Source organism: Penaeus monodon, chromosome 18, assembly GCF_015228065.2.
Source record: "Penaeus monodon isolate SGIC_2016 chromosome 18, NSTDA_Pmon_1, whole genome shotgun sequence".
Classification (NCBI taxonomy): Eukaryota; Metazoa; Arthropoda; class Malacostraca; order Decapoda; family Penaeidae; genus Penaeus; species Penaeus monodon.
The window spans coordinates 45,738,560-45,763,559 of NC_051403.1; the positions used below are offsets into that span (position 1 = coordinate 45,738,560).

At 37.2% G+C, this 25,000-nt stretch overlaps 2 protein-coding genes across 2 annotated transcripts in view; one reads left to right on the plus strand and one right to left on the minus strand.

Annotated features, from left to right (window-relative positions):
• The window catches only part of LOC119584528 (ubinuclein-1-like), a 9,541-nt gene extending 6,261 nt beyond the window's left edge, over positions 1-3,280 (minus strand). The window contains exon 1 of the mRNA XM_037933191.1: positions 3,029-3,280. Coding sequence (XP_037789119.1) covers positions 3,029-3,193 — 165 coding nt within the window. The 5' untranslated portion in view covers positions 3,194-3,280. The remainder of the gene's footprint in view (positions 1-3,028) is intronic.
• A 25-nt stretch (positions 3,281-3,305) lies between these two features.
• On the plus strand, positions 3,306-15,592 carry LOC119584804 (proteasome subunit beta type-4-like). The gene is made up of 7 exons (XM_037933447.1): positions 3,306-3,331; positions 3,676-3,942; positions 8,619-8,825; positions 11,676-11,822; positions 12,259-12,400; positions 14,363-14,514; positions 15,295-15,592. Exons 1-7 carry the CDS (start codon positions 3,306-3,308, stop codon positions 15,305-15,307), a joined length of 954 nt encoding a protein of 317 aa, XP_037789375.1. The 3' UTR covers positions 15,308-15,592.
• The last annotated feature ends 9,408 nt before the right edge of the window (positions 15,593-25,000 follow it).

Genomic DNA, 25,000 nt, shown 5'->3' on the forward strand with positions numbered 1-25,000 from the left:
CAATAAGAGCAATAACAAAACAATAATAATAAAAATAATAATAAAAAATAATAATCATAACAAGAATAATATTATTAATATTAATAACAGTAATATTACTAATATCAATAACAATAATAATAATAATAATAATAACAACAACAATAACAATATCACCACCGTCACCGCAATGGCAATAACGATAGTAATAACAACAATAATAATAAACTAAAACAGACGCATGAAAAGTTTTATTGCATCGTCAACCCTAGTTTTAATATCAACAGTTGGTCTAAAACACAAAGAGATCAAGACAACACGCATCCCATTCCTCTAACAACATTACCGTCTATGCAATTCAGCAATAATAATCAAAAACATTTCCTATTGTATCATTCCTACCTCAGCCAAACTCTATTTTCGTTCCATAAATAAAAAAGAAACATCAAAAAACTTTGTCAATTTGTTTTGCTTATAGTTATTATGGAAGCAACTAATATCCACAACATAAGGTTTGATTAACTCATCATATACGCCATTAAACAAGTTATTATATTCATTGTGTCACTACAGATTCCCCCTCAAGCAACGTTTTATAAAACGTAAAAGACATTTCTTGAAAAACGATAAAAGTTACGCGTAATCGAGCCAACTCCACGTGTCTCCTACATTCAATTAATAGCAAATACTTTAATGAAATAGTAAAGACAAGATAACGTGCATTTCATCAAAACTGAAAATGTTTGCGAGAAGACTCAACATTCACCGCCATCCTTTCCTCAACCACCAAACTTTACAACCCCTCCCCCCCCTACAAAATTAATAAATAATAAACAGACAAATGAACAACCAGACACATCTGAAGCAGTAAGAGAGGTGAGCGTGAAGCGAGCCTCGGGTGGCGAGAGCCGAGCGGCGGCGGCGCAGCGCGGGAGAGGCTGATGGAGGCGAAGGGAGGCGGCCAGACGAGCCCCGCGCCGCACCTCACGCTCCCCGACGCACGTGGGGCCGCCCGCGACGTCACCACTGGCCCATGACGTCACTGTGGTGGTGACGTCAGCACCCACACGCCCGTATCCGCGCCCACCACGCCCACAAAGTAATCCCCGCGCCCGAGCCCCACGCCCACCAATCACCACGCGCGCCGCGCGGGTAAGTCCCGCCCCCGCGCCCCGCCCCCATCTCGGCGGCCACTCCCCCCCCCCCTCAGTCACTCGAGTCAGGCAGCCAGGGCTATGAGGCGAGGGGGGAGGGAATGTAATCCCCCTGGCGGGAGGGAGTCATCCTCCTGGGTCGTCATCATCATAATCACAACAAAATTCAAGAATAAAGAAAAGCAAATTAATTACAACCTAAAAATCGCCTCTATACGCCCAGCCATAGAAGCGACAATCGAGCGGAGCGCACTTCACACACGGGGACTCTCGCTAAGGCATTTTTGCTTCTTGCGAAAGCGAGACCCACGACGAGTGGAAAGCAGTCTTTACTAAATATTATTCTAGTTTTAACATATTTCATGTAAAAATGCGCGCGACCATCCCGTGCAAATTTCCAGCAGGGAGCGAGGCGCGCGTGGCATCGGGAGGTCCCTTGACCACCGCAACATTTTTGGCGCGACTGATTTGCTTCATCGATTCTTTGAGACCACGTGACCAGTTTCTACGTACATCCGGGACCCCCAAATTATCTTTCGTCTGCTCTATCTCTCCTCCTTTACGAACCTCTGCTCCACCAACGGCTGCCCTCTCCTCCGTGGGGAGAGTCACGTCCCTCGGTCTGCCACCAAGAACGGCTTCGGGCCGCGAGGAAAGCCCAGCCCGGTCTCGGGAGAATGTCTGGCCCGCCTTGCCATTATGATAATCGACCTCCTCCACTACACTCCGACACCCTACACTCACCCTCGACCCCCACCACGTACCACGTTGCATCAACTCCAGGCGTAAACCCACACGACCTGGGGGTCAGCCTCAATATACAGCAGCCAAAAGCCTTCAGCCAAGACAAGGGGAGCGTGGCATTCCATTGACAATTAATGTCTTTTTTTTTTTTTTTACTTTTTTTTTCTTCTTTTTTTCGCGACTGTCTCACCGAGCGGTCAGCACTTCGTGTAACATGACCGTAAAGCTACATGAACACACATCGTCTCCTGCGTCAACATGATCATTCCAAACGCTCCTTGCATTCCTCTCGCCAAACTACTACCGTCACATTCGCACACTTAAATCAATTACTTTAAAAGTAATCATAGATAAAATCTTTACATTTTCTCGCACCCGAGATAAAGTACTCGAATCAATGTTCGGTCTGAAGGACGACCTTCAAGGCGCCTTTTCAGTAGGACGGCTCGAGAGGGGGACGTGCTCGCCTCTGGTGGAGAGGGTGAAGGTGTGAATCCGCCCGGGCGTCCCTTGCCGCACGACGCCTCACCAGCCTCCCTCGGCCAATGACAGCCTCGCCTGCGTGATCCTCGTCCTCCAGGCTGCCGTCACAGTACTCAAGGACTACTCCAACACCCTATACAATCCTTCAGACATGGCCCGCACGTCCCTGGCGTGGCAGGGGGAGCTTCAGCCTCTCCTCCCCTCAGAAATTTACACTTGATCGGGGTGTTGAAGTGTGACACTCTGGGGTCTGGGCCGAGGGTTTATTCCCACTTGCCCTTGGGGGGTTTGAGTCCCTTACATACCCTTGAGGTCATCCTTCACGACGGCCCTCACACGGGGACATCCCCGAGTGAGGGCCTTGGTTGGTGACGTCCTCTCGCGTGCCAGGGATCATTTTGCACGCGGGGGCTTAGCGTGAAGGCAGAGTGTGCCGCCTTCTACAGTGTGGGTGTGCGAACACTTAAGCCCTGGCGCTGTCACCCTGTTCTCGCTCTACAAAATGTCCATCTGCTTCCCTCCGCCGGCCTCGTCCCCCTGCCGTCCCTGCGGCCAGGCCCTGCGAAACTGCTCCGACTCGCCCTGGGAGCGATTAGCCTACGGATTTGACAGCGGAATTGCCTCCCCCATAGCCCTTTCCGCACAACTATTTTTACCTTCGCACTCACCAGTTTTAGAGACACCAGTTCTCGATAGTTGAACTCCGGACAAGACTTCTCATTGGACTCAGGCAGTGTCAAAATAATACGCACTGTTTTCATCTTCTTCTCCTTTTTCTTTTCTTTCTTTATAGGCCCTAGGGTAGAAAATGCTACCTTCTTAGGTTCCGTCATGTTTCTAGAGGTATTTCCATTCAAATATTATAAAAACGCTGGCTATTCGCGATCACAAACATTCAAACCTTCACCACTTCCCTTCCATCTTTCACTACTGAGGCGAACGCGCATGCGCACACTTCAAAACACACATTGGCGCGAAACAATTGCATAGATTATTGCAATCCCTTTTTACGAATTTATAATCAGGAAAATTTACAGATTTCAAAATTATATATCTGAAGTGCGTGTTGTACCTAATAATAAAATTCAACGTTTTTCCAAACCAGTGACTCGAGTCCGATTTTGTCGTTTTGTGGCTTTATATAATCCGTTTTCTATACATTTAATTAATCCTGGCCATATTATAGAATTATCTACCGTCATCGCAGTTCTAGATATATTCTAACATAAACTTTCTCGTCTTTCTTGTTTATTTTATGCTAATGCCCCTTTTTGTTTTGATGTCAAATGAGCAACTTCAATAAATAATCACCAAGTCCAATTAACACTAAACTGCACACCTATCTCTCTAGTGAATACCCAATACCCACGGCACTAGCGCTCTCTTTTTATAACGCTTCCCCTTCCGAAACAAATAGTGTCTTCACTGAGTGTTGTTTTCCCGCAGGAGAGTCATCATGGCTGGCGGCGCGATGGCTGGTGCGTTCGGCGCTTCCCCGATTTGGTCCGGCGGGTCCTTCCCCTGGCGAGTTCTACCACTTCCCGGGCTCCAGGGGTCAAAATGAAGCCAGGTCCCACACGCTGTGAGTGTTCTGGCGGTGCTGTGTCGTGTAGTTTCGTGGAAATGGGGACGTGGCTTAATCATCCCGGTATGACTTGACTTGTCAACTTGGATTCTGTCAGGATCAGTTTTGTTCGTCTCTGACCTTATTTCCTCATTGCGATTTGCGCTTTTGCTTTCGGTCTCGTTTAGACTAACTCGTCTTTAGTTGAGGGTAGGGAAATGCTCGTCGATTCCACACACGTCGTAGATGAGACCTGTTTAAATTTCTTGTCATTGTTTGTGCACAAAAAAAAGTAGAAATGGGAACCACAAAGTAAAGTTTTCGGGCATTTCCTAGACTTCACACAGTATTTCATAGAATTTAACTCATTATTCTAACTCATTGACTGGTCATTGCATCAATTTGCTTCTGCAAACTGCAACATTGGAAGATATGGAAGCAAATAACTTTTTCCAGCTATCTTCTTTCGCATTCAACGTAGCGATGCTAGAAAAAAGTCGCAAAGGTGATATTTTGCAGAATTTATTAGATATATAGCATGTGCAACCGATATTAAGGTATTCTTGGAGATGACGGATATCACAAAAAATTGGCAATCTGACCTCCCCATTCAATAGAATGTATATAGCATTTATAAGACTCTTTTCTTCTATAGCATTTCCTTCGCAACCTAATAATAAGGGTAGTAGAGAGGATCTTAGACTAAAAATTTCCGAGCACTCTTCCAGCAGCGGGGAAAAAATCATGCGAAAGCAAGGGAGTGACAAAACAACTGGGCGGAGTTTTGTCTGGTAATGTAAGCGAGGGAAACTGAATGAACCGACAGGAATTGCACTTTGCCGTGACATGACAATAGACGCGAGCAACTTTTAGAGCCGGAAAGATATGTAATAGACAGTCCTGTGATGATAAAAGCTGGATGCAAGGGTAGTTGGTTGAAATTCAAATCACTTCTATCATGGCTGTGTACGAGTTATTGTTTTGCCTTTAATCCATTGGTGACGGTATTCTGCCGTTGGGAGCGGGAGTCCGCTACATGTAGCAGAACTTTCTGCTCGACGTGTTCTAGCACGTCGCCACGCATATAGCTGTACCCGGCAGATCAGGTGGTTTGTTATGATGGCTATACATGTGACCCAGCAGTAACGGGTTAACATGCAAATTATCATGGCAGTAATGAAAATAAGCGGAGGATAGTGGTCGCAATGCCCAGGCTCTGACCTGCCAGAACACACATCCTTATTAGCTATGAATGTGCTTCACAATAACTAAATTACTGAGATATTTACTTTGGTTATTCTCTTTTACCCTGCATTTTCCATAATTCTTATCATGCCCTCCCCAGCTCTCAGGGCTGATATCATGGCTGCCCTTTGTTTGCAGTGCAAATGAGTGCTAGATTCATTCGAAACATGACAAGCTTTTAGAAAAACATTTTTCGCCCAGAAATTGGTGTTAGGCATCATTCCTAAATTTACTGATATGTTGGATTTTCATGTCTCACTGCCCACACGAGGCTCAAAGTCCAGGTGTTAGGCTTAATTTAGTGTTGACTCCCAGATGTGTAGTAGTAGTAGACATAGCCCACAGAAACACCCCTCATCAAGACCCCCTGTATAAGCTTGTAGAGCCTGTTAACTTTTCTGACAATTGGTCGTCAAATAAGAAAAAACAGTCCATGGTCTGTCTTCCCACAGTGTGTGAGGAGGAGTTTTGATGGTCTTTGCTGAAGCACAAAGACCATGGAGATCACTTCAAGATGTCCAAACTCTGAACAATGATGGCTAAATTTTGGCTAATGTGGATGTGTTATATAATTTGATATATATATATATATATATATATATATATATATATATATATATATATATATATATATATATATATATATATATATATTATTTTTTTTTTTTTTTTTTTTTTTTTTTTTTTTTTTTTTTATGTATATATATTGTTTTTTTATGTAGAGGTATGATACAAACATGTAGTTCTTGTTAATTTTAAAAGGCCTTGCACAGAAAAACAAAGGTGATGACAACAAAGAATATAAAAGAAACCTGATAGATGTGAAAATTAATCAGCAGAAAGTCATGGTATGAGGCTTGACACTTTGCAGTAGGTTATCAGAGATACACACAGACTTGAGCAGTTGCTGTGGTCTCGGAAACTAGGACAATCCTGCACAAGCGGGCAAACCTTCTCCGTGTATATTCTGATGAGATAGAGCTTGTAGATCTCCTTAGTGATTTGGTATCAAAAGAGGCATCAAGCCAGGCTCTTATCTAGCCAGAATATTTGGTGGCAATGTGTTGGTAGTGGATTGGTCTTTGGTGGGGCCACATGACCACAGGACTTAGTCTAGGAAAGTGCAATCCTAGGTCCAGGAATTATCAGGATTTTTTTGCTTTATTTTTTCTTAAGTTTTAACTTTGACGTGCCAGAAAGGAACTTTTTAATTGCTCACCCGAAAGGGTTTTTTTTTTGGAAAAATTTGTACAAAAACAAAAAAAGTGATACTTTTATTCAATATATTACACTCCTATTATTACCTGACTTACAACAGCCAAAATTAGCTTGATTTTCATATTGAAAATATCCCATCAATTTTTATTATATTTTATCAATTTTGAAAAGGAAAATTCTCCTCCCCCTCCCCTTCCCTTCCCACTCCCCTGCCCCTTCCCCTTTCCCTTTTCCCCCGGCCCCCTCTCTCCCTTCTCCCACTGCCCCTCTCTCTCTCCCTTCTCCCTCTGCCCCCCCTCTCTCTCCCTTCTCCCTTCCCCTCTTTTCCCTTCTCCCCCTCCCCCTTCTCCCCTTTTCCTCTCCCTTCTTCTCCCCCTTCTCCTCCCCCTCTTCTCTCCCTTCTCTCCCCCCCTCTCTTCTCCCCTCCCCCCCTCTCCTTCCTCCCCTCACCCCCCCTCTCTTCCCCTCACCCCCCCTCCCTTTTCCCTCACCCCTCTCCTCCCTCACCCCCCCCTCTTTTCCCTCACCCCCCTTCCCCCACCCCCTCCTCCCCACCCCTCTCTCTCTCTCTCTCCCTTCTCTCTCACCCCCCTCTCTTCTCCTCTCTCCCTTCTCCCTCACCTCCCTCTCTTCTCCCTCTCTCCCTTTTCTCCCTCACCCCCTCTCTCTCTCTCTTCTCCCTCACCCCCTCTCTCTCTCTCTTCTCCCTCACCCCCTCTCTCTCTCTCTTCTCCCTCACCCCCTCTCTCTCTCTCTTCTCCCTCACCCCCTCTCTCTCTCTTCTCCTCACCCCCTCTCTCTCTCTCTTCTCCCTCACCCCTCTCTCCCCCCTCTCTCTCTCTCTCTCTCTCTCTCTCTCTCTCTCCTCTCTCTTTCTCTTTGTCTCTCTCTCTCTTCTCTTTTCTCTTTGTCTCTCTCTCTCTTCTCTTTCTCTTTGTCTCTCTTCTCTCTTCTCTTTCTTTGTCTCTCTCTCTCTTCTCTCTCTCTTCCCCTTTTTCTTGTCTCTCTCTTTTTCTTTCTTTTTCTCTCTCCTTCTCTCTTCTCTCTCTCTCTCTCTCCTCTCTCCCTCTCTCCTCTCTTTTTCTCTTTCCCCCCCCCCCCTTTTTCTTTCTCTTCCTTCCCCCCCCTTCTCTTTCTCTCTCTTTTCCCCCCCCTCTTCTTTCTCTCTCTCCCCCTCTTTTCTCTCTCTCTCTTCTCTCTTCTTTCTCCCCCTCTCCCCTCTCTCCTCCCTTGTCTCTATCTCCTTTTCCTTTTCTCTTCCCCTTCCCTTTCTCTTCTCTTTTCCCTCTGTGGGTAAGAGAATATATAAAACTTGACCACTGTTTGGTAATCCTTTTACTTGGAAATCACTCTCCATTGTTCCAAATTATCCACTAACTACTATATTTCAAAAAGAGTTGCACCTCCTTGTATAGTATTGTCATATCCTTTTTTCCATGCTGGGAAATCCTCATTTTCTAGTTAAGAGAAGTTAACTAGGGATTTCATAAGCACAGAAAAAAATCCTAAATTAGTATAGACTACCTCTCTGAGAACGATTACAAAAGACTTTGTAAACTGACTATTGAGAATTTTGCCAAACCCCCCTGAATTAGGTAGGTGTTGGGATGGTTTTCTGAAATCCCGGAATGGGGGGGGACACAAACTCTGGAAATTGTGGGTTCCTTTGCAAAAAGTTTTTCCCCCTCACAAAAGGTGTAAAAAGGGCCCGAAAACCCAAATTTAGTATCACAAAAATAAAACGATACAATATTGACAAAGTTCATCCAGATTTTTAAGGGATGATTTTGATATAAAAAAATTTAAAATATATAATGGACAAAATATCCACTTATTTTAATGTATTTACTATGAATTTCCAAAGCATAAAGGGGTTCATTTCTTGTTTTAAAAACCCAGGAGGTGTCAAAAAAAGTTTATTCATTTCACAAATTTTTTTAAACAGACTTTAGGAGAAAGAATCCAAAACCCCCCTTATTCTGAGTGTTCATATCTATACCTTCACTGCTTTTAAGAATTCTAATCAAATATATAGGGTGTTATTAAAGAGAAGGGAAGGAATCAATGGAGATAATGTGTACCAGAAAGCTTGATTTATAGGAAATGTGGGACTTGATAATTATGTTAATAATAATTGAATTTGGATCTGACAAGACAGAATAACAATGAGTTAAAAATTGGATACTATTTAATAGCTAAGGCTACAAATTATAACCATTTCTTTCATAAAGGTACCCCTCAACCTCTGGCACATCTGTTGTGGGTCTTGTATATGATGGTGGCGTCATGGTAGCAGCAGACTCTCTAGGATCCTACGGCTCCCTTGCAAGGTTCAGGGATATCAAGAGAGTGTTCAAGGTGACAGACAAAGCCGTGCTTGCCTGCGGTGGAGACATTGCAGACTATCAGTTCATCAGAGAAGTCATTGAACAGAAAGTGTAAGTATTGTTTTAATTGTAGATAGTGAGTAGACTGCATCTGACGACTACACTTTTAACAGAATTATGCAATGCAAATTAGTTCCCAACACAATATTCCTATGCTTAAATCTTCATGTTTGTAGGAATTTTTTTACGCAGTTGCAGGTCTGTCAGTTAGAAGAATACAATTTTCATATCCTTCTACATTAATTTGGCATAATTGTTTACTTTAGATTATTATTTTATGTGGAACTATTTCTTAGTAAAGGATTTTGTTCCTCAATGAATGTATCCAAATTTCTTTAAGCTTACAGCTTTGAGTACCATATATATATATATATATATATATATATATATATATATATATATATATGTATATGTATATATGTATATGTATATTATATATATATATGTATATGTATATATATATATTATATATATATTATTATTATATATATGTATATGTATATGTATATATATATATGTATATGTATATATATATGTATATGTATATATATATATGTATATGTATATATGTATATGTATATATATACATATATATATACATAAAATATACATATATATATACACATATACATATATATATACATATATATATATATATTTTATATATATATATGTATATGTGTATATATATATGTATATATATATATATATGTATATATCATAATGTATATATATATATATTATATATTATATGTATATATATATATTATATATTATATATATATATGTATATATATATATATTATATATGTATATATATATATATATATATATATATATATATATATATATATATATATATATATATATATATATATATATATATATATACATATATATATACATATATATATACATATACATATACATATATATACACATACATATATATACATATACATATACATATATATACATATATATATACATATACATATATATATATATATACATAGATATATTCTTCTTTTAACGGTAGGTTCATGTCTGAGCCGCCGTGGTCACAGCATGATACTTAATTGTAGTTTTCATGTTGTGATGCTCTTGGAGTGAGTACGTGGTAGGGTCCCCAGTTCCTTTCCACGGAGAGTGCCGGTGGTACCTTTTAGGTAATCATTCTCTCTATTTATCCGGGCTTGGGACCAGCACTTGACTTGGGCTGGCTTGGCCACCCAGTAGCTAGGTAGGCAATCAAGGTGAAGTTCCTTGCCCAAGGGAACAACGCGGCGCTCGGTGACTCGAACCCTCGAATTCAGATTGCCGTCGTGACAGTGTTGAGTCCGACGCTCTAACCATTCGGCCACCACGGCCTTGACGATCATGGGCTTCCATGATTTTTTTTTTTTTCTTAGCAATTTAGAGCAGTGGTTTGCCATTGCCTTCTGCCCGGTGTTTTTATCGAGTCACATCTCTATTTACCCGGCACTGACTTGAGCTGGCTTGGCCACCCAGTGGCTAGGCAGGCAATCGAGGTGAAGTTCCTTGCCCAAGGGAAACAACGCGGCGGTCGGTGACTCGAACCCTCGAACTCAGATTACCGTCGTGACAGTCTTGAGTCCGACGCTCTAACCATTTGGCCACCGCGGCCCCCTACATAGATATATATACATATATATATACATATATTATACATATACATATATATACATATATACATATATATACATATATTTATACATATATATACATGTATATACATATATATACATATATATACATGTATATACATGTATATACATATATATATATAAATATACATATATATATATGTATCTATATATATATATTTATATATATATATATATTATAATTATATATATATATATACATATTAAATATATTCTATATATATATATATATATATATATATATATATATATATATATATATATATATTATATATATATATATATATATATATATATATATATATATATATATATATATATGTATTATATATATATATATTATATAATATATATGTATATATGTATATATATTTATTATATATTAGTATTAATATATATGTATCATACTATATATTTATTATATTTTATCTATCATATATATTATTAATATATATCTATATATATCATGTTATATATCTATCTATATCATATATATATATATATATTTATATATATATAAGGACTGCATTTAAACAGTACAATACAATGGTAATATCCAACTTTTACAGTATAAAATCCATGTAAAACAAGGAAGCTTAAATCTCATAATGACTGAGATCTAACGAATACAAACCCATTGGTGGATCCAGGAAGTTGTAGAGGAATTCATTGAGTAACAAGAGAGCACCAAATTCTGGAAGTGGGAGGTTATGAGCTAGGGAACTGCAGCAGTGCAGATTTTTCATTTGATCAAATTCAAAATAGGATAGAGATTAACCCAGTGACTGGATTTATGTTCTGTTGCCAGTTTTTTGTTGTTGTTGTTGCATGCAGATAGCTCCACATTTGTTAAACCACCAAGGAGTTAGTAAGCCCTGCTGACAGCCTCCGATTTTGCCACTCTTTGAATTTACAAGAATGTTTTTCTTTCTTATACTATTAATATTGATACTGTTGTTGTTGTTGTTGTTATTGATATTACAATTATTTTAATGTTCTTAAGATTTTAGAAACCATGAAAATAGATTTTTATTAGTTTTCCAAAAATCAAGGAGAAAGGTAAACAGGTGAGATAGGTAGGGCTAATAGTTGAATCCTTGGTGACTGAACACTTGTAGAGTTATCTATGTGTAAAGACAATTAATTGATTAATATTACTGTTGCCATCTGGGCTGATTGGGTTAATTAATTATCCTGTGACTTAATATTGCAGGCGCGATGATGAGTGTGGAGAGTACACACGAGTGCTGGATGCAGGAGCCTTGCACTGCTGGTTAACAAGAGTTTTGTACAACCGCCGCAGTAGGTTCGACCCCTTATGGCTTGAGTGTGTTGCCGCTGGCTATAGGGATGATAAACCGTAAGTTCTTTAAGTTGTCTTTTCCATATTTTAAATGCTGAGATGATTAAAGTACTACAAAAGAGTTACATTTGGTATTAAAATATAGAAGAATTGGTTGAACAGTTCCTAGCCCCATCAGTTTTCATAAACAACATAATTTAATTCAATCAGTGGATATTTTACTTGTGCACAAATGCTGTGTGTGAGAGTATGAATGAGAGAGGTTGTGCATGTGCATGTGCATGCATGCCTCTCTCTCTCTCTCTCTCTCTCTCTCTCTCTCTCTCTCTCTCTCTCTCTCTCTCTCTCTCTCTCTCTCTCTCTCTCTCTCTCTCTCTCTCTCTCCCTCTCCCTCTCCCTCTCCCTCTCCCTCTCCCTCTCCCTCCCTCTCTCTCTCTCTCTCTTTTCTCTCTCTCTCTTTTCTCTAGTCTGTCTGCACTCTATACTATTTCAGGTTCCTGGGTTACGTTGACAAGATTGGAACAGCCTTTGAGGCCAAGGAAGTTGCATCAGGCTTTGGCGTTCATCTGGCCATCCCCATGATCAGAGAAGCGAGGGAGAAAAAACCAACCTTAACCAGGGAGGATGCAGAGAAGGTAAAAATATCTTTACTTTCCTTTTTTTCTTTCTGTGTTTCTATTTCCCCATCTCATATTTCATACCCCCAGCTCTTTTTACTTAAGCTTACAAGTTTTCTTACCATTTCCCCTCATTTACCCAAAGAGTTTATATTGGCTGTTTTATAGCACAGAAAAGTTTTCATTCTATCGACATGATGAAGGGGCATGCTGTAACATTCATTTCTGAAGCCATATATATATATATATATATATATATATATATATATATATATATATATATATATATATATATATATATATAATGTTTTTTCACATTATGCACCTGTATAGTTGGTGAAAATACTCTCCATAAAAAATTGATTTTACTCAGCTTTTCACATTTTTTTAAGCAGCCCAACAATAGTGAAGTCTTATCTTTTTGTTCTGCGGGCAGTATCACAGCCAAGATGGTCTGTACTGTTTGAAAGTCCTCTTGAAACTTCAAAACTGTCAGTCTTCTTCTTCTTCTTCTTTTTAAATTGAGTGATGTTAATTCCTGTTTTGGAAACCATTTTACTCCAATACTAAAATGGAAATGGCCAGTGAGACTGCCCTACAGGCAAATACATGAACTCTAGCTCAAAAGATTTGCATTTTTATCCTCTACAATTTGCAAGACATCTTTTTATGAGCACATAACCTAATAACCATCCAATATTCCAGGAGGGTACCCTTATACACAGTATCATTAGAGCACAAAGTTGAAAAAGTTATCCTAGTTACCCCTCATTATATGAATGGATATTGGTGGTTACTGTGAATATGTAAATGAAATGCAAATAAAATATATCATTGATTTTTTTTTAGATAAATAAAATTTATATTCAGCTGTGTTTATAAGTATCCAGATGTCAAAAGTAAAAGATGATACCCTAGATGGTGATATGTAAAATAATATGGTGTGTGGAGAGAGCAATGTCATTACAGCCAAAGTGATAAGCTTGCTTGCTTGCTTGCTTGCTTTTTTTATAGAAACTTGCATACACAAAGGAAATGTTTTAATATACTACTATCCTTAAGTCATGGCCATTGGTTGGCTAGCTGTCAGATACTCACTGGACTTTATATTCACTTTCCACAGTCAGAGCTAAACTTGCACAAGGCTTTGTACACACCTTGTTCAACGAAAGTTTGAAAACACTAGGTCTCATCCATGAACTCTTCTCCTGACACAGCTCACAGGGAGTGCTTTCCAACTTTATTTACCAAGACCACAGATTTTATAGATGGAAATTTATTGCAGTGATATTGTAATACTTGATTAGGATCAAATGAACTATTGGCCACTTTTTGTGGATTGCTCAGATTTTCAGTGTCTTTTAGTATTGTTAGATGGTGATGTTGCTTCAATATTTTTGTGAGCATTGGCTGCAGTTTTGCATTTCATGTATGTATATGTTGTTATGACAGTGCATTATTAGACTGCTGTGAAACTGTCAGAACTTCTGGTAAAGAATGTGGTTTTGTCAATCTTGCTGTAAAATTTTCTTACATTGAGAAGCACTATTTATTAAGTTATGTTTTTCCTTGGATGACATAATGCAGATGACAACACTAATTGGACAATGAGGAAAGAGAATGTTAAATATACCCAGTTGCCATGTAGTTGAGTGCTGGCAGTAGTATGTCAGTTTTCAAGAAGTGTTATTTGGTTAATTGATATTTTGCTGTAACATTCCCTCAACCTTTTGTGAAAACAGTAAACTTAATTGTAAATAGAAAACTAACAGTGAGAGGTTAACATGAAGTAGAAGTTTACAAAAATTCAGCATTCACTTTTCCTTTTTTGTTTGATAAAAACACTTTTCATGCTAAGCTTTTGATTCAGAATACAACACATCTCAAAGTGTGGCATTTTACTAATTTACTCCACATAATTTTACCCCTTGCTCATATACATTTTAGGAGCGTAATTCACATCTACATTATGCTCTGCAGCTCTTGAAGGAGTGTCTCACTGTGCTGTATTACCGTGACTGCCGTGCACACTACAAGTATCAGCTGGCAGACATCACACCTGAAGGTGTTACCATCCACGACAACCTAAACCTCAAGCCAGAGACCAACTGGACCATTGCACATCATATCAAGTAAGTCGTCTGTTGAATGTTGTGGCAGTATCTTTAAGCAGCAGCATTATGTTATTACAGAAAAGTTGGTCTACTTGTAAGCTGCCAACTTTGGATTGTTAACTGTTCAGCTTCTAATGTGATTTTTTACAAGTGAAATGTTAAAAAAAAAAAGACAAAGATTGTGAATATCTAACAAGGCAGCATTGGGTTTTCTTTGCTAAAAGGACATGATAGTGCCTTTTTTCTGACTGGATATCAAGATCACTGTTAGGAATTAGTTCTAAAGAATATACCTAGACACTGGTTTGTCAGTAGAACTTTTTTTTACACACACACACACACACACACACACACACACACACACACACACACACACACACACACACACACACACACACACACACACACACACACACACACACACACACACACACACACACACACACACACACACACACACACACACACACACCACACACAAATAGATGCTCATTTTTAACATCCATCTCATCTGTTCTGTCAATGAATTGTATAAGCAGGTTTCCCCTGTTTTGCTTTCTCACATCCTAGAACATAATTTAATGGAGCTGATCACTGATTGATGCTATAAAAATTACATGAAACTATGTCAACTTCCTGCAAATTATCAAGTTTGATTATTCTGAATTTTTGTGTTTTCACTTGATTTTTTACAAATTACCTGATTATAAGAGTTAATAAAATATATATAGATATTATTGCCAAGCAATAAATCTACACAAACAAAAATAACAACCATGGTGCTCTCTTACTCCACAGGGGATACGAGTGATCTGTTGTAGAATTCCAGCTCCCGCACGCAGATTTTTGCAATGAATCGTCGTTTTTCTACGTGTCGGATATTTATCAGTTAGTTGTTTAAATCACCAGTGGATGTATGTTTTTTCCCTTGTATTTTCATATTCTCAACTTCACAGTGCATCTCAATAAGATTGTTTATTGATATATTACAAATATTCCTATGTTTTGAGTTTTTAACAGAATGTGATGCCTAACAAAGTAAAGAAAATAAAAACAGGAGAATGTAAACTTTAATAGATAAAAGATTAAACAGAAATATTTATATTATTACCCTTTATTATTGCTGCTGATATTTATACTCTCCAGATGTCAAATAAAAAAAAAATTAATCTGAAACCGATCATCATTAAATTTAAACGACTCTTGATAATGACTTGCTTTTTACCTCAGTAAGGGCAAACCCAGCCTTGACAAACTGAGTCCTAATGCTGGATAGTAAGTATCCACTACACATGGTCTAAGTTGTATGCGTTAAATAGTTGTTTGCTTGTTTGGCTCTGTGTTGATGAGTTCTTCTTTTAACGGTAGGTTCATGTCTGGGCCGCCGTGGTCACAGTATGATACTTAATTGTAGTTTTCATGTTGTGATGCTCTTGGAGTGAGTACGTGGTAGGGTCCCCAGTTCCTTTCCACGGAGAGTGCCGGTGTTACCTTTTTAGGTAATCATTCTCTCTATTTTATCCGGGCTTGGGACCAGCACTGACTTAGGCTAGCTTGGCCACCCAGTGGCTAGGTAGGCATTCGAGGTGAAGTTCCTTGCCCAAGGGAACAACGCGCCGGCCGGTGACTCGAACCCTTGAACTCAGATTGCCGTCGTGACAGTCCGACGCTCTAACCATTCGGCCACCACGGCCTTGACGATCATGGGCTTCCATGATTTTTCTTGGCAATTTAGAGCGGTGGTTTGCCATTGCCTTCCGCCCGGTGTTTTTTTATCGAGTCACCATCTCTATTTACCCGGCACTGACTTGGGCTGGCTTGGCCACCCAGTGGCTAGGTAGGCAATCGAGGTGAAGTTCCTTGCCCAAGGGAACAACGCGCCGGCCGGTGACTCGAACCCTCAAACTCAGATTGCCGTCGTGACAGTCTGGAGTCCGACGCTCTAACTATCGATGAGTTACAACCCCTCAAAAGTAGGCTCAGAGCTTCGTTTTAGCCACACTTCATGGCAAATTGTTTGCCGCAGCCAAAATTGTAGAGAGCAGGGTAAGTGTGTGTTTCGTGCAACTGATTTTTCACTTAAAGCTGATGAGTGTACCCCTGCCCGGAGCAACACTTTGAGATGACATGGAAGAACCTGTCATTATTGGTTAATTATCAGTACTTAATCACCAAGGAGTCAATTACCTAGCTCACTTGTTTACCCTTTTCCTTGATTTGTGTGTGGGGGGAGGGTTATTATTATTATTGCTATTAGTATTGTTCATAAATTTACAATAATCAGTGTCAACAACAGTAATAACATTGATATTAATAGCCTTAGAAAAAATAATTTTAGTGAAGACTCAAGGAAAGGGGAAATCAGCTTAAGTTATGGCTTAATAATTGGCTCCTTGCTGAGCACTTGTCAAACCCTCTATATGCAAACAGGAATTACAAAAATAAACAGTAATAAGTGTTTATTCCAAACCATTGGGTTAACACATCATACACAAAATAAATGCAAATGATTATTCTTTCCTCCAGTAAAAGCCTTTACTAATTGATTAATATAGTATGGTAATTATTATTTTTAGACAAGTATAAAGGTTCCATATTAGTAACATACAACTTCTTTTATCTCCTGTGTAAAGTTTCTTTATCAAAGCTTACAGTCCCCCCCCCCTTCTTCTCCTTCTTTTAATGGTATGTTCATGTCTGAGCCGCCGTGTCAGTTACTCAGGATAATATACAGTTGCTGAATTTGTAATACTGGATGGTTAAGGACAACATTGCCCAAAAATGAATGGAAATTGCAATCACTTTGGAATGTCTATTAATGTTTTAGCTTTTATGTTCTGAAACTTGCCATAGAATGTAAAGTGTAGATTTGCCTTTATTATTTAGCTAATATCAGTTTACATTTGGCAGAATAATATTGATATTATCCAACCTCATAGTGCATATAATGTGAGATTTATCAGAGAATTGACTTGATTTGATATTGTATCTTTCTTTCTTTTTTTTTAATCCAGTGTGGAATTTAAGACGGGTAGGCTTTCTATTATAAAGTGTATAGTGCATGCCAAATTAATCTAGAGAAAGTCAAGCCTAAAATTTCATTCCCAAAAACTAAACTTTGTCATTGTGTAGGTTTCACTTTTCTGTATATTACTGTAACACATATGCATTGATTACAAAAATCAAATCAAATTTGCAGTTCATGGAGTAGAACTTTTGACAAACTGCAAAGATCGATTGAGAACAGTGCAGCCTAGAATTCTGTTATATCAATATTTTGTAGTCATTCAAATACAGTATTACTTTATAGCCTTGACAATGGAAATATCAGGTAGGCACAAAGATCAGCTAAAAGTCTTTGACTTCTGCACAAACAAAACAATTTCCTCATAATTATTCATTTGTTCAGTGAAAAATGGTAATGGTGTGGGCTCTTAACCAAATTAACAATTTGATGCACCACGAAGTGCATTGAAATTGCAAACAAACAAAAGATTTTTAATTATGACCAATCTCTTAATATCTCTAAAAACAATTTTATGCATTATGATATAATATATAATAATATAATATTTTTGGAATGTCTCATCTGTGCAGAATTTCTTAAAAATGCAATATTAACCCACTGCCGGTATGGCATATACATTATGTACATGCCATGCCTTCTGAGAGTTAGTTTATATATTGCCCCCATGCATAAGTGGCTCTACAAGTACTGAATTACCAAGAAGCTATTTACTAGTTGGCAGCACAACCCTGCAACCTGAAAATCGGTGGTTTCCCAAGGTTGGGTCACACAGGTCCACAGCCATGTCCTCACTCACTGGGCAGCGGGCTCCCCTCCTTCCCTGCGCACTTACACAGTGCACGTGTACTGAAGCCACAGAATTCGGAACCGAGATCAGCAATCCCCAATCCTCCAGCGGAACACAACGACAGCAGCAGCAGCACAAGGACTGCCCGTCCTTTGCTGACTGGGGAGCCTGCCAGCTCCCCCTGTTGATCTCCAATTCACCTCCAGCAGCCAGCCATACCTGTGGACACTCCCAGCCACAGCAGTCACTCCATAAAGAGATATGGACCAGTCCAAATAGTAGATGCCAAATCATCTATTATACTAGTAATGCGTCCCTCACCTGTCTACCCCTTTCATTTTTATATTGCTATTGGTAATGTCAATACCATTATAATGATTATAATGTCTGTAATAATAATAACAGCATTAGTAAAAAATATATTTTACCAAAAAAACTGAGAAAAGGTGATACCAGGAGAGGTCATGAGGTCTACTAATTGACTCCTTTGTGGCTGAGCACTTGTGGAGCCATCTGTGAGTAGCGACATTTCACAAAACGATGCAACAGTGAACACTACATTTTCCTGTGAGCAGTGGGTTAAGAATACAGTTATAATACATACAATATTAAAAGATGTATCAAACTGGAATCTAATTATTCCCCCTTTCCTAGCAAGTCAGTCCCCTAAACTGACATTGTTGAAAGTGAATATATTTAGTAAGAAATTAAATTGCTTGCATGACAGTGGGAAAAGGTCCTAAAAGGATTTTGAAAAAAAAAAATTGAAAGTTATTACAAGAAAGTGTTTTTATGTCTTAAATTTATTCAATGTGAGTGACAAAACATGAATCAAAATGTTCTTTTAAAGTTTCTTTATGCTACCTCTGAAGATCAAACCATTACAGTTTTCCTTTGTTCTCAGAATCAGAGAATCTGTTTTGAATAATTCATTAGTCACATGAAGGTTGTATGAAAAGTTAATCTGATCTCTTATCCTCCTCTTATTTTGCACAATGACAGAATATACGAAAGGCATGTCAATAACACATTTCGTTCATCTTCATTTTTTTTTTATTTTTGTTCTTCATATGCACAAATGGTTGTATATACAATGCGTATGTACACTGCACCATTGGGCAACAGTGATACCTTATACACTCCTATTTACATACCAGTTCAGTACAAAATATAAACAACACGTCATTTACCTCAATTCACATTTCATTTCGTTTGAAAAATACCTAAGATTCTTTTTTTTTTTTTTTTTTTTTTTTTTTTTTTATTATTACTTCCAACTTACATATCAAAATTATGCTATGATTGCACAAATGGACAAGTTAAAGTAAATGGCCTTTGTCATCTGCCACAGTATCACTCACAGATCTATGAAACATTGGAAATTACCAGTATATAAAATATTTTTTTTGTGTGTGTAAAATTCTGCTAAGGACTAAGAAGAGACAAATTAAAAACAAAAAAAATGTCTGGATATTGTGCTTTTTTTTTCTCTTTTTTTCCTTTTTTTTTTTTCTTACTTTAAGAAAATCAACAAAATCTATAATACACCACCATTCATATCATGCATACATTAACATCAACAGTTCCAGGCATCACAGAAAACATTTTATGCTTAGACTTTCCTTAACAGTACTGGTAAGATTCAAATAATTTTTTTCCTTGTTAAACAAACATTAAACTTTGCTTAACATTCCAATCACATGAAGAATCCCTTCAACAGAGATAATGGCATCCTGAACTATGGGGTAGTTGAGTAACAGAAAAAATCATTAATAAATACATGTAAAATATTAATTGCAGACAAGAAATTTTAATCAAAACCAACTTATTGCAACACATCAGTTGTGTTGCAGTTGATCAGATTTAAGTTTTCAAAAAATGCTAAAATATGATTGATACTCATATATACATAGTATATATACACATGAAATATATATTTGCAAATGCTTCTATTGTATAATGTGCAATAACAACAAGATTTGAATTTGCAGCTTCTAAAAAAAAAATAATAATAATACAAAATTGAATCCGCTGTAGCATTTCCGAATTTGCATTACTTAAAGTTTTACATTTCTTATTCACATATTTATCTCTTAATTACTACTTTGGCCAACTTAAGAGTAAAGTTCTAGAAAAAGTTGAATTTGAGTATGATACAGCAGATATTCTAGAAGGTACTTTTTATAAGTTGATTTAGTATCACTTCACAGCTGAATATCCATTGCATGTTAGTACAGTCTCTGTACAAATTCTTTCAGTCTTTATTCTATTCTTGTCTGACAATTAACGAATCAAATATCATAAACCTGTATATTAAACTTACAAACTCATTTGAATATTAGACACCATACTGATATGCTATTGAGCATGTTTCATACACCTAGAAATAAATGCCCACTGCAACTGAGACAAATATATCAATTCTACAACTAGCATAACTAAAATTACAATGATCTTCACAAGCATCTTTCATTCAAGAAGTTTAAGCAAAATATGATTTCTTTACTTTCAACTATTCATCCTTGAAGTTCACAACAACACATAACAAGCTGTTCATGTATGTGTTTTCAGTGGATTATATATTTTTGTGCTTTAATAAATAACAGTAATGAATTTACTGCTGCAACAGATCAAAATCCATCTTATAGAAAGCATTTCCACTGATGCTTTACCAATAGCAATTGTACATTGATTGACTGTAAATTAAGAATGCATAACTTTCAACGTGCTATGATCAACATAAAACTATTAATGGCTTCCGAAATTCAGTTAACACAGCAGTCTAACCACACCCAAATCCTATTCTGTGACAACCAAACATAATCAAAAGATTACCGTTTCAGCTACGCCTGTTTTCATAGTCATATTTCTAAATGTCAGAGCTTATTGATATGATACATATAATTCCAACAGAAATAAAAATTGCTAATAATTGTATAAAATTTCTAAAACAATTAACAACCAACAAATTTCACAACTTGTAGTAGTTCCTTTACACATTGTTTCCAGTTGCTATGCTTATTCTTTTATGACAAAGACTTTCTTACAAAGTACACGTCATGAATATGCCTGTCTGGGTAATAGATACTGTTAACCTGATGCCGCCAGGGATGGCACGTACGTGCCATGCCCACAGTCAGTTTAATTTACTAATCATCATTACACAGAGATGATTCTACAAGTCACCAATGAGCCAATTACTAGTCCAGTCTATCTTGCCTATTTACTCTTTTCCTTGATTTTCAGATATTTTTTTCTTGTATCTTGTACTGCTGTTAGAATGTCAATAACATTGTAATAATTATAGTGACTAATAATAACAGGCAGCAGCAAAAAAAAATATTTTTCCAAGGGGGAAAACAGGTGAGGTCACAAGGTCTACTAATGGACTCCTCTGTAGCACTTGCAGAACCATCTATGTGCCGAGACATTTCACAAAATAATACTACAGTGAACACTACATTTCCCTGGTGACAAGGAGTTAACAATATGATTACATACTTCTATTGCTAATCACTGTAGATAAGAAAAAAAAATCATGTGACATATTAACATATACAGTAACACTACATATAGAGAAAATGCTGATACTATTTTTGCACCTGTTTTTACTAAGATATTGGCATCTCTTTTTATATTACAAACTCAGAGAATTCTTTCTATTTGAACATAAATTTGTTAGAATCTATAATAGCTAACCAGTAAATCATTTCTATATTTTACAGGTGCTTATAATGCAAATTATTTTGGTCATTTTTTAAATATCTTGTAACAAATTCCTGATGACATGTGGATAATACAATGACCATCCTAATATTTCCTTATTAATGTAGGATACTCCATCTGTATGTAAATCATGGGTAGTTTAATTTCATTAATGCTTATTGCATCTCAACTTTTACTCATTAATATATTTTCAGTTAACACATTTTCAATTCATTATTCCACTGAGGATAATGTATTCTCTAGGAAAACTTTATTGTACCAGAAGTACTTATCAACATGAGCAAAATAGAAAACTTGAAGGTAAGTACGGTTTAAACAAATTTCAAAGTAAATTTCAAAATATAGCATAAAATAATATTACAGCAAAGGCTGTAAATTTTCTATCTGAAATTTAACATAACTTTTCTTCTATTCTTTTTTGGTTATTAGAACTTAGAAATTAAATTCAGAGTAACAAAATAAAATAAACCTGTATATAAATAAAACAATTACAAAAGAAAAAATGTTTGTAAAGTGTATAAATCAAAAGAAAAGTTTGCAAACACTATGTATCTAAATCATCACTGTCATATTATCTTGGTCTACATATGACCTTAACGCTTAAAATGGCTTTATAACATTAAAATACCAGATACTGCATGAATGCTAAAATATAAAAAATAACATCTTTAAAATTATAAATGCCTACCGTAAACTGAGCTATATGATTAAGATGCCCACACTGGTTGCTTTTTCACTCTTACCTTGCTATATCTGACACACTGTAAGCCTTATTACAGTAACAGCACAGCAGTTTACCACAATAATGTGAATTGAAAACTGGTACTACATTTTTAAAGTATCATTATGCATTGATTTATTTCACTCTTCTTGGTCCAACTGGTCAATCCCATAGCCAACAAGAAAACATATCAGTGTTACAAATACAAATGTAAATTGTACTATATTGGGAGGAATTCAATAAATAAATATTAGACAACACAGACATGAACAGCTCAACTTACTGTCTAATTTTGACCAACTCAGAAATATGTACATATGAAGATGGAAAATCACATAGATGCTTCCAATACCAGACCCTGAGTATGAGTACATACAGTGATGCAATATTAGTTGCCTTTGGAGAACTGAGCATTCAACCCAGCATACAAAGAGCATATTAAAGTAAAATGTTAAATCTACAGTAAATAAAATTAATACTAAGTCCACTGCCAACCACCTATTTGACAAATCAAATGTTCCTGATACTCAGTGCTCCACTCTTCACACTAAATGAATCTATCGTAAATAAAAAAAAAATTACGCTATGCTACACTGCACTTCAGAAATTCTTTGGAGTGAAACGCGTTGTCCTAATCATTGCTACTAATTTTTCCCTCTCCTTTCAAGTCGTACATAAATAAGATTTTACTTACATAAAGATATACCATCATGTCTTTTTTCCCCAGTTCCACAACAAAGAACTTAAAAGTGAGATAACTTAATGTTTATAACTTACCCATGAGGCAACATAAATGCTAGACATATCAGAACCTCCATTTCTTCTAATTAAAAAAAAAAAGAGAAAAAAAAAGATTTAAAGTGTGCTACTGTTCACGGAACAAGAAAGTTAAATAATATATTGCTATAAAAAAAGAAAAATGGCAGTAATGGTAGTGGTTGACAGTGCATATGGACGGATGGCTGGACTCAACCTGGCAAAAGACCTTCTCAAGAAGACTTGCCTTACACATGAAAGCCAGCCACTGCCAACAGCTTGTTACTATGCCTGTGATTGCTGAGCACTGACAACTGCCTGGCCAATGAAATGGGTACTAAAGTGAGCTTGCAGAGAGAGAATTCACTGGAACCTTATACTATATAATGCATATGGAAGTGTGTGTGCGTGTGCATGTGTGTGTGCATGTGCATATGTGTGTGTGTGTGTGTGTGTGTGTGTGTGTGTGTGTGTGTGTGTGTGTGTGTGTGTGTGTGTGTGTGTGTGTGTGTGTGTTAAAAAAATGATATGCTCCATACAAATACATTTTCAGAAAATCATATTTTATGAACTCAATAGTCATGTAATATAATCAACAGCATCAATATTGCAGTTCTGTCTATGATCTGAACGTATGAATATTTTTAACATTTAAAAGTCAGAATTACCTATCATAAATATCCACGAAAAATGCATTCTTCTGGGGGGGGGGGGAATCAATATTCTTTTTTTCAGTTTGCTCAACAACAAAGTAACAACAAGCATTAGCAGTGACTGAGAAAAGAAAAGGACTAAATCTATGTAAAATGGATGACGACGTAATTATGGAGTAAAAAGTGACGGGAGACTTTTCACAGAATCATCAACGGAAGAAAGTGTGCTCCTGAAGAACCATTCTGGTAGTCTAAGACATATTACAATTTCCCTAAAATTCAAACGACATTGACCGTTAGAGGACAAATGGGACCGATTATGAGTAACAAAAATGAAAGATTGCCTGAGTGTGTATCCTTATGTGTGAGCTCACAGCAGAAACACAAGAAGAGCAGCCCAGCCAGAGCCTCCGAGATCATGGTGATGTGAATTCTCAAGATTTGCCGCATATCTCTTACCACATTTACCAACTCTGTATCATGGTAACCATAATTATCCATAAAGACGAAAACAACCTTCAACTGTGTGTACAATTAACCATGATTCTATTAAGATTCCTACTGAATACAACCATGATTTATATCTGTAGCAAGGACAGAGTTATTTCTAGTTTTCTTTTATGGCAATACAGTACTTTCCAAAATATCTTATGCTGACGTTGCTGTATGAAATCTACAGCACAGTATCATAAAAGTGAATGCACATGGACCCTAATACAATATGAGGTAAAAGAGAAACTCAGTTTCAGAAATGCCAAAGATATGCAAAGCTGCTTTGCATGTTTTGCTGCAATTAGCACAAAAAGATTCCTGAAGTGTCCTTGGCCTATGGA

Bases quoted from the DNA above. Each gene is read 5' to 3' on its own strand.
- LOC119584804 (XM_037933447.1), top strand. From the start codon at position 3,306: ATGCGCACACTTCAAAACACACATTG. The intron at 3,943-8,618 runs GTGAGTGTTCTG...TCTTTCATAAAG, and splicing joins GAAGCCAGGTCCCACACGCT to GTACCCCTCAACCTCTGGCA. The intron at 11,823-12,258 runs GTAAGTTCTTTA...ATACTATTTCAG, and splicing joins GGCTATAGGGATGATAAACC to GTTCCTGGGTTACGTTGACA.